The sequence below is a fragment of the Carcharhinus amblyrhynchos genome, chromosome 2, assembly GCF_965287045.1.
Source record: "Carcharhinus amblyrhynchos chromosome 2, sCarAmb.v2.hapA, whole genome shotgun sequence".
NCBI lineage: Eukaryota > Metazoa > Chordata > Chondrichthyes > Carcharhiniformes > Carcharhinidae > Carcharhinus > Carcharhinus amblyrhynchos.
Genome location: NC_137325.1, coordinates 102843267 through 102860001, shown reverse-complemented (window position 1 = coordinate 102860001; position 16735 = coordinate 102843267). Strand labels below are relative to the sequence as shown.

The following is a 16735-nucleotide window of genomic DNA, read 5'->3' as shown; positions in this document are numbered from 1 at the left end:
TAGAAATTGTTAAGTAGCCTTCTGTTCAGTGGACAAATGTGGATTCACGTGATCTCTTATTTAATCCTCAGAAGAGCAGTCAAATTCCCATCATGGTCGTGACACAGGAGGTGATGATATTAGTATTTGGTCAGGCGGAACACGTGAAGGACTGGAGCTGTCTCACCGTTTCACAGAGAGCATCTTCAGTGGTGGAATACTGGATCCTGAGGCTGAAGAGCTTGTACTAAATGTGGGAACCCGTCTTCAAGCAGCTTTAGAAAAATTGCTAGAAGCTATCACAGAAACCACCTATCAGGTAACATATTTTCTATGCGAGCATGATTTGAAGTATATTTTTCTTTATTTGCAGCTCTTCACAGTAGAGTCAAACGTCAGAGTTTGCACATGGAGTGCAGGCTTTTTTGCAGTGATCTACCATGGGTCCTTCACGGTAGTAAGTTATGTTTCAAGGACACAGGATTGTAGGAAGGCATAGTTGTCCTTCATCCTCATCACTGCAATGTATATTTGTTCCTCCAAAAGATCACTTAAGCGTTTAACCATCTTGCCAACTAAATATTCTCTGGCCTGATTATCTTTATCAATCAACACTGGAGAAATGGAACAGTAGCCACTTATTATTCAACTCCCAACAAATGGAAGTGTGACCTCAAGTACATAAAGCAGAACATGCACCGGATAGTGAATGTCTTTTTCTGAATCAAACCAGATTTAAGTGTTCTGTAACCGGGTCTACCAGTCGGGATTAGTGTCCCAATGGCTAACAACCCATTGGGATTTTCCGTTGGGATTGGGATTTTCCGCATACTTTTGCAAAATGGTCCTTCGTGACTCTGATTGCACTGCTGAATTAGACATAGGAGCAAAAGTAGACCATTTGACCCATTAAATCTGCTGTGCCATTCAGTGAGATGTGACTGGTTTGACATGATAATGCTCAGTTCCACTTCCTCCTCATATTGCTATAACCCTTGATTCCCTTACTGATTAAAAATCAAACTGCCAATGGAACATCCTTATTCTGATTGCATTTCGGAATAAGACCATTACATTCTTTATAATGAGCTCTTAACGTTTTCTGAATGACATATGTTAGGTAACTGTAGGTCAGTTAGCTTGTTTTTTTTTTGTTTCCTTCCCTTTTTAAATAAGGATGATATGTTGGCAGTTTTCCAATCCTCTGGGACTTTCCAGAATTTAAAGATTCTTGAAGTTTACTATCTCTAGCTACAATCTTTAATAGGATGTAATCTATCAGGTCCAGACAACTTATTGACTTATCCACTAATCTTTATCATCCCATTTGCTTTTTCTTTTGGTTTAATACTGCCCTTAATTTCCTTGGTTAACATGGTTGATTTATCCCCTTCCTAGGATCCTTCTTCCCCACTGGGGATATATTTTGTTGTGAGTAATGAACTATATTTGGAAACATTTGCTATTGGTGGTCAACTGTTTTTTCTGCTGAACCCTTTTCCCAGTCCACTCCAACTAACTCCACCTTTATTTCTTCGTAATTATCCTTATTTAAGTTTAGCACAGTTGTTTCCAACCCAACTTTCTTACTCTCAAAATGGATGCTAAACTGTAAGATGTTATGGTCATTGTTTACTCGGGTGTCTTTAACTCTGAGAATGCTTATTAAACCTGATTCATTACATGTTACCATATCCAAGAAAACCTGATCCCTGCTTAGATCCACAACATAATAAGAACATAAGAACATAAGAAATAGGAGCAGGAGTAGGCCATCTAGCCCTTCGAGCCTGCCCCGCCATTCAATAAGATCATGGCTGATCTGTCGTGGCTCAGTTCCACTTTCCCGCCCTCTCCCCATAACCCTTAATCCCCTCTCTTATCAAAAACCCATCAACCCGCTTCTTAAAAATATTTAGCGAGGCAGCCTCCACCACTTCAACGGGCAGAGAATTCCAGAGATTCACCACCCTTTGAGTGAAGAAGTTCCTCCTCAACTCCGTTCTGAACTGCCCCCCCTTTATCTTGAGGCTGTGCCCCCTAGTCCTACTGTCTTTTTTGAGCGGGAAGAGTCTTTCCACCTCTATCCTATCCATCCCATTCATCATCTTATACGTCTCAATGAGATCTCCCCTCATTCTTCTAAACTCTAACGAGTACAAGCCTAGTTTATTCAGCCTCTCCTCATAGCTCAACCCCCTCAACTCCGGTATCAGCCTAGTAAACCTCCTCTGCACTCCCTCCAAGGCCAAAATATCCTTGCGCAGGTGCGGCGCCCAAAACTGCACACAGTACTCCAGCTGCGGCCTCACCAATGCCCTATACCTATAATGTTCTAGAAAACTGTCCTGAATGCACTATGATTCTTCCTCATTGCTACCACTGCGTATTTAATTTTCTTAATCCACATGAAGATTAAAGTCACCCATAATTAATGTACTGCCTTTTTTACATGCAGTCATTATTTCCTGAATTATTCTTCACTCTGCACTCTGCAGTCTAGCTACTGTTAGGAGGCCTGTAGACTTCTCCCCTACTGTCGTCTTCCCCATGTTATTTCTTATCTCCACGTATATGGATTCTACATCTCTTGATCCAAGATCATGTCTTGTTATTTTACTTCTTCCATCTCAAACTAGCAAAGCTATCCCATCACCCTTTTCCTTTTACCTGCCTTTATGCAAAGTCACATACTTTTGAATATTTCGTTTCCAGCTTTGATCTTATAATCATGCCTGTAAATTATTCTGCGCCAAATACTACATGCATTTGAGTAAAGTGCCATTAATTTTGCCTTTTTATGTATTGTCCCATTGACTCTGCTTTTTTTATTGTTTCTACACTCTGCCCCTTCCTGTCACACTCGTTACCTAAATAGCTGCCTCGGAATGCGGCCATATCATTTTGCTTTGTAAGCCTATGTATCACATCTGGAGAACCATTCCTCTCCCCATTTAGTTTAAAGTCCTCTCTACTTCCCCTAGTTATGCGATTTGCAAGAACGCTTGTCCCACTGTTCAGATGTAGGACGTCCCAACGGTACAGCCCCTGCTTTCCCCACTACTGATGCCAGTATCCTATGAACTGAAACTCACTTTTTCCATTCCTGTCTTTGAGCCATGTTGGCTCTCTTATTTTTATGTACCCTATGCCAATTTGCACATGGCTCAGGAAATAACCAAGATTATAACACTAGAGATTCTATTGATTAATTTAGTGCCTAGCTCCTCAAACTCCATGCAGAACCTCTTTCCTTGTTCTACCTTTGTTGGCCCCTGCATGGACCATGACAATGGGATCCTCCTCCTCCACCCACTGCAAGTTCCTCTTCAGCCCAGAGCAGATGGCCTGAACTCTGGTACTGGCAGGCAACACAGCCATCTGGACTTTGGCCTTTTGTTGCAGAAAGCAGTGTCATTCCCCTTCACTATACTGTCCCTGACTACCACTACATTCTGATAAAAGGAAAATATGGCGGATCCTGAAATCTGAAACAAAAACAGTAAATGCTGGAACATCTCAGCAGGTCTGACAGCATTTGTGGAGAGAGAATAGAACCAATATTTCGCGTCTGGATGTCCCTTTGTCAGAGCTGGATGAAGCTGTGATGAAGAGTCATCCAGACTCAAAACGCTAGCACCATTCTGTCTCCACAGATGCTGTCAGATCTGCTGAGATTTTCCAGCATTTTCTGTTTTTGTACCACTACATTCTTAATGTGCTTCCCTCATTGGGCAGCTTCCTATGCCACGACTAGTCACCTCATCCACCTACAGCCTGTACTTACATCCAGATCAGCTGAGAGAACCTCAGACTTGCTGGACAATTGCAGAGGGTGAAGCTCCTGAACTCTTGCCCTGTTGATTCCCTTACATGCCTCAGCCAAAGTCACACCACCCTGTCCCTGACCACTTTCCAAACCAGAAGACACTATTCTAACTGGTGTTCCCATCTTTTGAAACAAAGCATCCAAGTAACTTGGTTCTGTCCTGATGGGTCACTGGGTCCACAGTTTAGCCTACAGCTCAATGACTCAGCTGAAATTCCTCGAGCCAAAAGCACTTGCTGCAGATGTTTATACCAGGATCACAGTATTATCCAGAAGCTCCAATATGCTGCAGGCTTGAAACATCACCTATTCTCCCACTGTTAATGTACTTTAAATAAATAGTTATTTACATTATTTATGTATGGTGCTTTTTATGTATTTTATTAAACAACTACCGAGTTGCCCAATGTTTTAAAACCTAGGAAAAGAATGCAATTTATCAGATCCCCTGCAAACACCTAATTCCTTTTCCTGGTGTAGAGTTACAACAATCCTAAAGAGTGAGAATGACAGAAAAGGCAAAAAGAAAAAGGCACTGCCTACTTCACTGAACTCCCCACTTAAACTCTAAGCTTGCACTCTGAGCCTTGGTGTATTCCTTTGCGAATTATACAAACAGCTGTTGCAACTTGGGATCTTTTCTGATGTTAAAAGCACTGTATAAAAATGTAAGTTAATACTGATTGCACTTTAATGTTGTTATTTCAACCAAAACCGAATCTATGACTCTGTACAATTATCATTTGGTTTACTGTTATTGTTTTTTGTGTTACTTAGCATTCCTAGGAAATGAATGCTATTTGCAAGCCAGCTACTTGCATCAGTTCTTTTTGGCATCTTTAGGTGAGATGTGTTTCTGATTCTTGGCTTCATGATTTTAAAATTTTTCTTCTGGGCATTAATATTGGATAAAATTGTGGTTAAATAGTGCCTTTCACAACTGCAGGCTGTCCCGGTGCGTATAATGGCAGTGATTCTGAAGTGTACTCACTATCGTGGTAAAATTTCATGATATAATTTATGCAAAGATTCACACACAGCAATGAGATAAATGACCATAAAATTTATTGTTTGGTTTGATTTATTATTGTCACGTGTATTCACATACGGTGAAAAGTATTGTTTCTTGCATGATTTGCAGACAAAGTGTACCGTTCATAGAGAAGGAAACGAGAGAGTGCAGAATGTAGTGTCACGGTCATAACTAGGGTGTAGAGAAAGATCAGCTTAATGCAAGTCTGTTCAAAAGTCTGACAACTGCAGGGAAGAAGCAGTTCTTGAGTTGGTTGGTATGTGACCTCAGACTTTTGTATCTTCTTCCCGACGGAGGAAGGTGGAAGAGAGAATGTCCGGGGTGTGTAGGATCCTTAATTATGCTGGCTGCTTTGCCGAGGCAGCGGGAAGTGTAGACAGTCAATGGATGGGAAGCTGGCTGGTTGTAGTGGTGTTTGTTGAGGAATTAATATTGCTAACATGCTGGAGAACTGCCCAGCTGCTAGATAGTATCATATGCGAAGACAGGCAGGGCCTCACTTTAACATTCTTTCAAAAAGCAATGCCTTCAACAGTGTAACACACCTGTGGAATTGTCAGCTGAAATTATATGCTTAAATCCTGGAATAGATCTTAAACCCACAATTTTCTAACTCTGATGGCAATGTAGCATTGAGTAAAAACTGACTCTTCATTCTAGCTGTTGGATACATATTTTAATTTTTTAGCTTTGAAAGTTTTTTGAAAGCGAAGTACAAACTTCTTGACATCAGCAATTAGCAACTGAACTGACGTGGATTTCAAATCCTGTTTTACTGGCTGTATTGACTGACCTTTGTTTGCAGTCACACCTGCCAGGTTGCTTAGAGGTACTAAAGTTAAGCCACTCCCTCTGTTTTGCGTGCAAGTAAGATCTAAATCCAGGAAGCAGTCAGTGTGTATAATCAAGTCAGGAAGAAGTGTACAGCTCTTATGCTGCTACAAAAAAGAGCCATTTTTGAAGTGCGTCCTCGGCGATTTAATGATTTATTTGAAGATACTGGTAGGCAACAGCAGGAATGCTAACGATCTACTTACCTGTGTCGAGACGGATAATCCTTGAACGAATGTTGGCTGGATTTCTTCAGTTACACTAGCTTGCTGCAGACGTTTTTTTAAATGAGCAATGAACTATTTTATTGATATGGTACTACCCATTTGACTCATCATCTGTGCATTTGATGGTGTGGACCTTGATTCTCTGTTCTAAGCTTTACTGGAATTGTTGAAAAGAAGGCATCTGTCTTAACAAGTTAAACAGAAGTGATCCATCCACCTTCTGTGCCAGTTGTTTACTATCTATTCACTGTTTCCAACTTGTGATCATCCATCAAATGGACTTGTTTGCTGAAAGGCTACTTGTAAAATGTGGCAGCAGATATATTAGTTGGTGTTGGTTAATATCTCAAGTTGGTGATGAAGTTGGCAAAAATTGAACTCAGTAGTAAAAGAATAAAGATGTTTGCTGTGAAATTAAAGACCGAATAACAGTTGAATGAAAAGTTTCTTGATATGGAGTTGAGTCGGTGGCATTGTACTTCTGATACTTTAAACCATGTTTGGCCAGAAGGTAAAGAAGATGAAGTTTATGAGGTTGAATCGCGTATCCCATTGCCACGGCCATTTGCTTTTCCAACGCATTTAACAGAACTTAATTCAATAGTGGTACATACTACAATCAGTCATTATACTGATGATGTAGATGAACACGTACTAAGGGTAGTTTCACAGATTTCCTTGCCTACCCCTCCATATACAGTAAGTACTAAGACTATTTTGTTTTGTGTTTCCTGTCTTAAAGTACAAGAGAAATGGGTTAAAAATGTTATTGTGTTACTACTTAAATGAAATGAAATTAAATCTTGTAAAACTGGTTCTACAAACCTAGTGAGTTATTAAGAGATTTCTGATATTCTTATTAATAGCTTGCAAATTGAGGTATACTAGAACTATATAGAAGAATAGTTAGACATCAGCTATAATAGTGTGTACTGCACTGGTCACTGCATTACAGGCAGGATGTCATTGCATTTGTGAGGGTAAGAGGAGATTTAAGAATGGAAAATTTTAGTTATGAGGAAAAATTGGGTAAGGTGGGGTTTGTATTCTTTGAAGGAGAGAAGGGCTATAACATTTTGGAGAATCTAGATAACTGCTGGAAAGATTTATTTTCCTATGTGGGATCAGTAGCTGGGAGCTATAGATTTAAAACAATTAATAAAATGAATAGAGAGAAGTTAAGTTTTTTCAGCCCAAGTGAAATGGGGAACTGGAGCTCATTCTGATAGAGGCAGAGATCTGCATGGCATTTTTTTTAAAAATGGCCACATATTTTGAAGTGCAATAGGATTAGAGTCTGTGGACTAAGATCCGGAAAGTGGGATTAGGTGAGTTCTCCTTTGCTGGTATAGAAACCATGGATGGGAATTTCCAGCTGTGCTTGCCCCAAGGCTGGAAAATCCCACTCGGTCAACAGACCGTTGCATAGTCCACCACTGCCCACTACAATTCCCATGGTGGGCAGGATGGGAAAATTCTGCCTGGTAAGTGGAATGGGCTCCTTCTGTGCCACAATGTTTTAATGTTTCTAAATTCTCCCATCCCATGCTGTTTTTTAAATTACTTCATGCCAATCAAAAATTGTGCAAAAATAGCTGAGAAATTCAGTTGAAATTTCTATCTTTACATTTGTTTGGAATCTTAACTTGCTATTTTCAAGCTTTATACTGGAAAGCCTTATTGATCATTTGAGTGTTACAATTACATTTGTTATTACTGGATCATTCACAAAGTGCAAATTAAGCAATGTTCATAATCTTTGTACTTTGCTTGCTATAAATGTTACGTAAAATAAGAGTAAATTGAAAACTCCTGTTGTTAAATGACTTGTTGACGATAACTGGATGGCAAATAGTTTGTACGTTATCACATTTTTATGGTACACAAGTCTCAAGAGTATTGTATAATTAAATAGTGATCGAGTTATCTCAAAATTGGACTGACATTTCATGTCACATTTGGTGCATAGAATCATGCAGAACAGAAGGATGTCATTTAGCACATTATGTCTATGCTGATTTTTGTAAGCGCTATCTTGCTATGAAGAACTTTTAGTTATTCAAAACTTGTATATTCTTTTTTGTTGAAGTATCATATGTTTCTTGTGAGTTTAATTGTTATATCATATACTTCACAATGTACTGTGATACTAATCTCGCACGGCATGTAAAATGAGAAGGTAAATACTTGCACTTCTAGGTCTTGAATTATGGACACCTTTTTCTTGGAGATGGGGAATAAACTGATTCTTGTTTTATTCTTTGAGGATAGTTGTACTGAGATTTCAGATTCTCTGATGATGCATTGTTCAGACTAAATAATGACTCACAAGCATGTATGAATTTTCCATTCCATGAGGGAAGATGGTTTGTGTAATGTGGTGTGAAGTCCTGTTTATACAAGGTTCAAATTTACCTGAGTGAAGTGACTCTATGCTATTTAAGATCATTTGGCTCTCTCATTGGCACCAAATTTGTGTTACTTTATTTTAAAGGTTTTGTTCTGAGTTTTGAGAGCAAGTCTCAAGTGGTTTCTGATTGTTATCAGATGTGATTGAATTTTTGCCTAGTTATTCAGAATGTTTGTTATAATATGCATGAGTTGTAATTTTTTAATTTAACAAAATTGTATCGTGGGAAGTCATTAACTGCAGCATGTAACTTTACTTGTTAATATTCAGGCAGATTTGTGTAGTTTTGCAAGGAACATGAAAGTTAGCATGTAGGTATAGCAAGCAAGTAGGCAAGTAGCAGGTTTACCTTTATTGCAAGGGGATTAGAGAAGCAAAGTAAGGAAGTCCTACAATTACACAGGGCTTTGAGGCCACACCTAGAATACTATGCAATTTTACTCTCGATTTCCAAGTACCTGGGATGAGAGGGTTGTCCTGTGATGAGCTGAATAAATTGAACATATCTCCTCATTCTAAATATTCGAGAGCACATCATTGAAACATATGATCCTGAAAGCTTTGACAGGTTTAGACACAGCAGTTATTTCCACTGCTGGAAACACGATCTTGAGCGTGGGCACGCACTCTCGAAGAGAGGTTAATCATTTAGGACTGAGGTGAGGAAAAATTTGTTTCACTGTGTGTTGTGAATCTTTGAAATTCTCTGCCCCTGAGAGTTGTGAATGCTCCATCATTGAATGTGTTAAAGGCTGAGATAGATTTTTGATATCTCCTCTAAACAAGGGATATGGGGAATTGGTGGGAAAGTGGAGTTTAGACTGTAGATTGTCATAATCATATTGAATGGTGGAGCAGGTGCAAGGGAACCATATTGTCTACTTTTTTTTGTTCTTAAGAGTCTTAACATTTAAAAAAAAAGTCACTTAAGATGTGTGGTAGTTTTCAATTATAATTCACATCTGTAATTTTTAAAGCATAATCTAAATGTTGATGCTTTGGAATTGGAATAAACCATAAATTCATCAGTTGTAAAATGTGGATTTCCCATTATATTAAGCAAGCTCAAAGTTGAGTATTTATTCTAGCAAGTAGGATGAGATTAGGGATTTAGCCTTTCTGCACCAAGAAATCATGCTCCAGCAGCAGATCAGGAAATTTAACTTTGAGGTAAATATGCTTCCATGATTTTAAAAAAAGTTTCACACTTCATGTTCAGGAATGTATCCCTAATGCTTCATTGTAAAGTAGCATCAGTTTATATGCTATGTGACTTCAATGTTTTACCACTAATCATTATATATGTCAGTTAAATTGAGTAGAATTTGAATATTTGTTGAATATGTATAGGATTAGGTAGCCTCTACTACAATGAACTGAATATTGAAATATAACTTTATTGATTGCAATTTTTCTAAGTGGCTTAGTCAGAGGAGGATAATGCTTCAATTCAGTTTAAAAAGGTGGTGGTATAGGAGAAGTGTGCTTTGATTCCTTCTGTGAAATACGCTATAGTCTCTTAACAAGCATCTCCATTTAAAACATGTTCATGTGCAGACACAAAACCCAAACATGTTAATTGCACTATTGATTTCTTAGCAAATTTACAATATATGTAAATGGTTTATTAAGAACTGATTAGTAATTGATCAAGAGTCATTTGTGTAATCTGTTTTGTGTGTAGCTTGATCATGCCAGGATTACTCAGACAGAACTCATGCGAGAGTCAGTCCGAAAGAAAACAGAGATTGCTGATTTACGTAAACTCCAAGGAGAACTCGTTGACAGAATTAATGAAGAGCTGAAGGCTAGGGAGAAGCTGGCGTTGGAGCTTCATAAAGCAGAAGGTATGTTAACTGTAGACTTGAAGCTTTAAAATCCAAACCACCTTTTGTTTGTTGTGTACATTGCATTTATTTGCGTGTATATGATACGCACGTGCAATTAGTGAGGTTGTGTATTTCAGATTGTGTACTTGGAATGTGTTCAAAAACAGTTATGAATATTGTTATTTTAAGACAATAGCCTTATCCTTAGAGATTTTCTGTCTAATTATGTTGCAGGTACTGAACCAATCTTTGCCCTTTCTCACTTTTTCACTCCATCTGTAGTTTATAAGATCTCAAGTCAGCTCCCCCAAACTGATCAATTGAGAGTACGAAGTAAATGTGATAGTTGCTCCCACAGCTACTTACCATGGAAATGCAGAACAATCTAAGGGTAAAATAACCTAACTATCCATTAATACTATTGAAAACAAATGAAATACAGAAACTATAACATCTGAAAAAATGTCATTAGCCAGAAACGGTAACTTTGTTTCTGACACCACAAATAAGGCATGACCTGATGTGTATTTTGTGCATTTTTTCACTTTTCATTTCAGATTTCGAACATGTGCAATATTTTGCTTTTGTATTGTTATAGCTATTACTCGTCAAGATCTAAGTCGGCACAACCAATATTCTTGTCAGATTAAGCATTGATATTACACCAGGCATTTAATGTAAGGTAAAGGAAAAACTTGCATTTCTACAGCACCTTTCACAATTTAAAACATCTAAAATTTAATGAAATCTCACTGGTGTTAAGTAGAGCTATATAAATGCTTGTTAGACACAGCAAGATCCAAAACAGGAGCAAGGTAAATTACCACACAATCTGTTGTAGTGATGAAGATTGAGCATTAAATTTTGGCCATCGCGCTGAGAAGTTCCGTTCTTTAAATGGTATCATGGGATCTTTTACATCCAGTTAAGAAAGCAAATTTGGATGTTTTGTAATTTGTAACCCTCATTTTCATTCTAAGTTTGTCATCATCTTGCCCTAATTTAACTGTTTGCCAACAATAAATTATTTGCCACTCCTGTACTAAACACTGTGCTTGGAGGATAGACTCTGGCTCTAGTAATCTTTCCCCCCCCCCCCCCCCAGTTTTTCCCTGTCCCCAGCATTCTGACCCACATACAATATTACTGTATGATAAGTTATATTATTTTGGACGAAGAGGTGAAAACTGGCCTTGTAAGGTTACTTAAAATAGCTTGTAGGCTACCACCAATGACTGTCAAACATCTGGCTAAGTGGGTCATTATTGACCTGGGGAGGGAAGATACAAAGTTGCTTCTGGGTTAGTTAGTGGAAGTAGCATATGTTATTATATGGGAGGGGAAACTGCTTTTTTTTTGGAGAAGATCCTTCCCTAATCAAAGAAAAATACAAATTTACCCATTTCCTAAGCATAAACTCCACTAAACAGAAGCCCAGTTTTCCCTGCTAAATTAAACTTATTCTTCACTCTCACTTCTTCAAGCCTGTTCATGTGCATGAATATTACTAAACAAACCATAAACTAGTATGAATTATGTTCTTTTGTACACCATTTTAACTAAAACTTATTGATTTTAAAACAGCTCATTATCTTTAAATAGAAGATGAAAGAATATAATTTGAACATATGTTAATATTTCCAGGTGATAATTCTTCTGGATTTTCACAGCGCAAGTGAATATTATTTAACTATGCTGTTTATGAACTTGCTGGTGAATAGATTCTCTAATGAATATTCTCTGGTATTGTGTTGCATAAAAATGAATTAAAATTTCCAAATAAAAAATATAATTAGAAAGATTATTAAACTCATACACTTGAGATAACACTTTCTTCATAGTTGAAAAGAAACATGTTGCCAAAGCTTTTGTCTTGCACTCATCAGGATAAACGCAAGGATGCCAAATTTCAAATGATCACAATTTATAACAAAGGAGAAAAGGGGTATTGACGAGTGAAGGAGCAGAGAGAGAGCTAAGATTTTACCTGTTTAAAAACCTGTTTAAAATAAGTTTAAAGCACTTTGTTCTTTGTAGAACTGTTTAAAGCATTTATTTATTGTATTTACTGCTTTAAGAATTCTGAGGGAGTGGTTAGCAGGCAGTTGTGGGTCATCAGCTTTAAATCAGCGCCAGGTTTAAAAGGAGGCCTGGTGTAGACAGCGGGCAGCGGAGTGAGTGGGAAGCAGAGTGAGCTACTAGGGCTTAATATCAAAAAGGGCTTGAAGGAAAAAAGGCCAGGTGAGTTCGTTTGAAAAACAAGGAAAAAAAATTTTTTTCAAAACTACTACAGTGAATAATGGAGGGGCATGTGATGTGTGGTTTCTGTATGATGTGGGAACTGGTGGACCCTAGGGTTCATCCCAGTGACCATGTCTGCAGTAAGTGCAGGTTGCTGGAGGAGCTCCAGCTCAGGGTAAATGAGCTGGCCTCTGAGCTACAGACACTGAGGCTCATCAGGGGGAGAGAGGGTGCCATTGTCAATGGGGTGCAAGTGACATCCAACCCCCCTAGACTGGCTAACTCTAAGGGTCAGGGACAAGAGGGGGCTGCTGGGAGGAGGAAGGGGGGTGAGGAGCGGAGGCCTCAGCCTCTTAATCTGCATAACAGGTTTGAGGTTCTTGCTTCCAGGCTGGACGAGAACGAGGCAGGTGAGGTTGGTGAGCAAGCTGCACACGGTACAGTGCTGCAGCAGGACATAGGCAAAGAGAAAGGGAAAAGGAACGTAGTAGTGATTGGGGATAGTGGGGTGAAGGGTATTGACACTGTCCTTTGTCACAATGACAAAGTGCACAGAAGGGTGTGTTGTCTGCCTGGTGCTCGGGTCCGGGATGTCGCAGCTGGGCTGCAGAGGAACCTGGAGTGGGAGGGTGAGAATCCGGTCGTTGTGGTTCATGTGGGTGCCAGAGACGTAAGCAAAATGCAGACTGAGGATCTGGGGAGGGAGTATGAAAAGCTGGGAATGGAATTAAAAAGTAGAACCGACAAGGTGGTCATCTCTGGGCTACTGCCTGAACCGTGTGCAGACGGGCGTAGGGTTGACAGGATTAAGGAAGTGAATGGGTGGCTCAGGGATTGGTGTGGGAGGAATGGGTTTGAATTTATGGGGCATTGGCACCAGTATTGGGGTAGGTGGGACCTGTTTGGGCGGGATGGGGTTGGTCTGAACCGTGCTGGGACCAGAGTGCTGGCAAATCGAGTAAAGAGGACTGTAGACAGGGCTTTAAACTAATTGGGGGGGGGAGGGTGCGAGGCTAGGTGACCTTACGAGGTCTAAAGTTAAGGAGAGTGTACATGTAAGGGAAGAGGCCGAGGATGTCCCAATAATAGAGGGAGTAGGGGGCGGGAGTATAGTTGGTGGCGTTGCGGCAAATAGGGTCCAGGTGAAAGCTGGGATGAAAGCACTTTATCTGAATGCACGAAGCATTCGGAATAAAGTGGATGAGCTGGTGGCGCAAATCGACACAAATGGATACGATCTGGTGGCCATTACAGAGACGTGGCTGCAGGGTGACAGGGACTGGGAGCTGAATGTACAGGGCTATCAAGTGTTTAGGAAGGATAGTTGAGGGAGTTGAGCTATGAGGAGAGGCTGAATAAACTGGGCTTGTACTCGTTAGAGTTTAGAAGAATGAGAGGAGATCTCATTGAGACATATAAGATGATGAATGGGATGGATAGGATAGAGGTGGAAAGACTCTTCCCGCTCAAAAAAGACAATAGGACTAGGGGGCACAGCCTCAAGATAAAAGGGGGGCGGTTTAGAACGGAGTTGAGGAGGAACTTCTTCACTCAAAGGGTGGTGAATCTCTGGAATTCTCTGCCCGTTGAAGTGGTGGAGGCTGCCTCGCTAAATATTTTTAAGACGCGGGTTGATGGGTTTTTGATAGGAGAGGGGATTAAGGGTTATGGGGAGAGGGCGGAAAAGTGGAACTGAGCAGCGACAGATCAGCCATGATCTTATTGAATGGTGGGGCAGGCTCGAAGGGCTGGATGGCCTACTCCTGCTCCTATTTCTTATGTTCTTATGTTTCTTATTAGTTAGCAGTTCGACTCTGGCTGAGTCATTGCTATGGAAAAAGCAACGGAGAATTATAGGCTGTCCATGCTCCTGGATAAATTAAAAGAAGCTGCAAGACTTGATCATGTTCCTTTAGTTTGCAGAAAACAGATCCCTGCCAATGAATATATGTTATTTCTAGAAAGGGTAAATGGGCTAGGTACATTTCAATTTTGAATGAATATCTTAAATTGATTGTTGGTATAACTGTTGGTGCACTCAAAATTATTCAGCAAGTGCTATCCAATTGTAGAATTATATTTAACAGCATGTTACTATGTAAAATGTACCAATGAATTTTTAGTCAGTTGAGTTTTATGCCTTAAAAGACAATATGAACTAGTGGACATTATGATAATGAATATGCTTAAAAATCATGGGTAATATCCCTGGATTTGAAAATCTATGTATGGTAAATTAGAAAGTCAAATTTTAACAGTAGTAATGTTTTTATAATCATAAAGTTTCTTGTAATCACGATCAGATGCAATGATTTAAATTTGGTGAAAAGTTTAATGTATTTTATGATTAGAACATAGAAAATATTTACCTGGTGATGCAAAAATTGAGTATTGCTGAAAAGAGGAACATTTTGCTGAAACTTTTTGTCTTGCATTTGAAGTGACATATCTTCAGAAATTTTAGTTTGGATTTTGAAAGAGCCAAGCAGCACTCTACTGCATAAAGATGCCAGTCAGTTCAAAAAGACATTCTGCTGACCATATAATTAAGCAACGTCGTGTATGAATTTCAGTGCCAATGCAGTGTAGGCCAGACACTCCAACTGGATTCAAACAACATGTATCTCTATAATAGGCTGAGTACAGACCACGCTGAACTAAAGCCCAAAACAAAACATTGACTGTGGGCATCATTTGCTCAATTTACTCTTTGTTCTAATAATAAAACACAGCATTTATTCTTTCACCAAATTTAAAACTTTGCACGGGGTTAAGGTTATAGATTTCATAAAATTTCTTGCAGAAATAGGAACATTGTTAATATCATGACTTTCTAACTTGACCCTAGAAAGATTTTCAAAATTCCAGTGTCGCTTTTGAGGGATAAAACTCATCGAATTAGAAATTCAGTAGTACGTTTTCCATAGTAGCAGTGAAGCAGGTTTCTTTTCAGAATAGAAGATATAAATTATACATTAGGTAGAGAAACTGAATACATTTGTGTTGAAAAGTTTCTTTCTTGCACTGTCATTTGGTGTAGCAGGTGACTATGGTGACTTTGATGTTGAGTTACTACAGCATGAAAATTATTTAGTCTTGCATACAGTAGGAATTTGTAGCTCTTCATAGTCTTGCAGTCCAAAAAAGGGTGTAACTATTTTGACATGATAGTAAATTTGGGTGTTACAGGTTAAACTAGAGTCAAAATGCAGAACAAAGATTTATAACAATCCAAATTGATCCTGCAAGCATTCAACCTGTTTATAAAAAAAGTTCTATTATCACTTGGTTATATTTCAGAATTGTTTTGCTGCAGTACTGAGTTGAGCTCCCAGTTGTCAACATAGGTTAGAGACTATTAGAGTACTGATGGATTTAGATAGTTTCATCTATGCAAAAATATGGAAGCGTACACAGCTTCACCCAAATTTTGGTGTCTCAAAAAACCAGGGCTAATGTTTAATTCAGTAGCTTGTTTTGTGATACTTAAATGATATTCTTCAGCCGCAGGAGAACTGAGAAGTGCTACTTCTGTAAATAGTTTTCATTATTGTTTATAGTTCATTATAGTTTTAACTGTATATCAGCCTTTCTCCAATCAAAGGTAAGGTAAGATCCAAGATTCAGCCCATTAAGATTATACAATTAGTCCCATTCCCCTGATCTATCCCTGTACTCTTTTCTCTCATATAGATTTTTCACTGTGATGTAAAAGAATCAGTTGGCCAACTATACTGCGCAGGTTTGCAGCTTAAATATATTGTGTAATATTTGCTCAGTTTAACATGGAGTTAAAAGAAAATGCTAATACTATTTCTTACAACTAGTATGTCTATCATGACATTGCACTTGGCTTTGACTTTTCATTTGCGTTTTCAGGTGAAGTGGGATTGTAGGGTAGGGCTGATTAGGTTAAAGTGTAATTTATTCTGCATTTTAAGACCTGTGTTCTGCTTTCGTTTTTATATTTCCAATTAAATTCTGATTCCCACATTTGTAATGTAAACTACCTCTAACTTATTACACTGTAGTTATATCTTCTGCTTGTGACCGTGCTACAGCTAAAGAATATGAGGGTGCAATTATATTATGACATGTTTCCCACCTAGGTAGAGAGACAGGCAACATAGAGCTTGCCACAAGTGGAGTCTAACTAGAGTCTCCTCGAGAGAAATCACACTGTTCTTACCTTTTGCTGTCTTTAACTATTTGCTGTTCATTCATCAACTTTATGTAAATAAAATTGATATCTAGATTTGATGAGTAATTTTTCAATATTGGAGAGATTTTGGTGGTCGGTTTAAAATAATCCTGATATGAATACCATCATAAATATCAGAATAAAGGATATTAGAA

General features: G+C 38.7%; 1 protein-coding gene across 7 annotated transcripts in view; it reads left to right on the top strand.

Annotated features, from left to right (window-relative positions):
• akap9 (A kinase (PRKA) anchor protein 9) overlaps window positions 1-16735 on the top strand; it is a 211579-nt gene that overhangs the window by 98743 nt on the left and 96101 nt on the right. For all 7 annotated transcript variants that reach the window (XM_080210240.1, XM_080210222.1, XM_080210231.1 and 4 more), the window contains 2 exons: window positions 72-298; window positions 9994-10156. In XM_080210240.1, the coding sequence (XP_080066366.1) occupies window positions 72-298; window positions 9994-10156 (390 nt within the window). The remainder of the gene's footprint in view (window positions 1-71; window positions 299-9993; window positions 10157-16735) is intronic.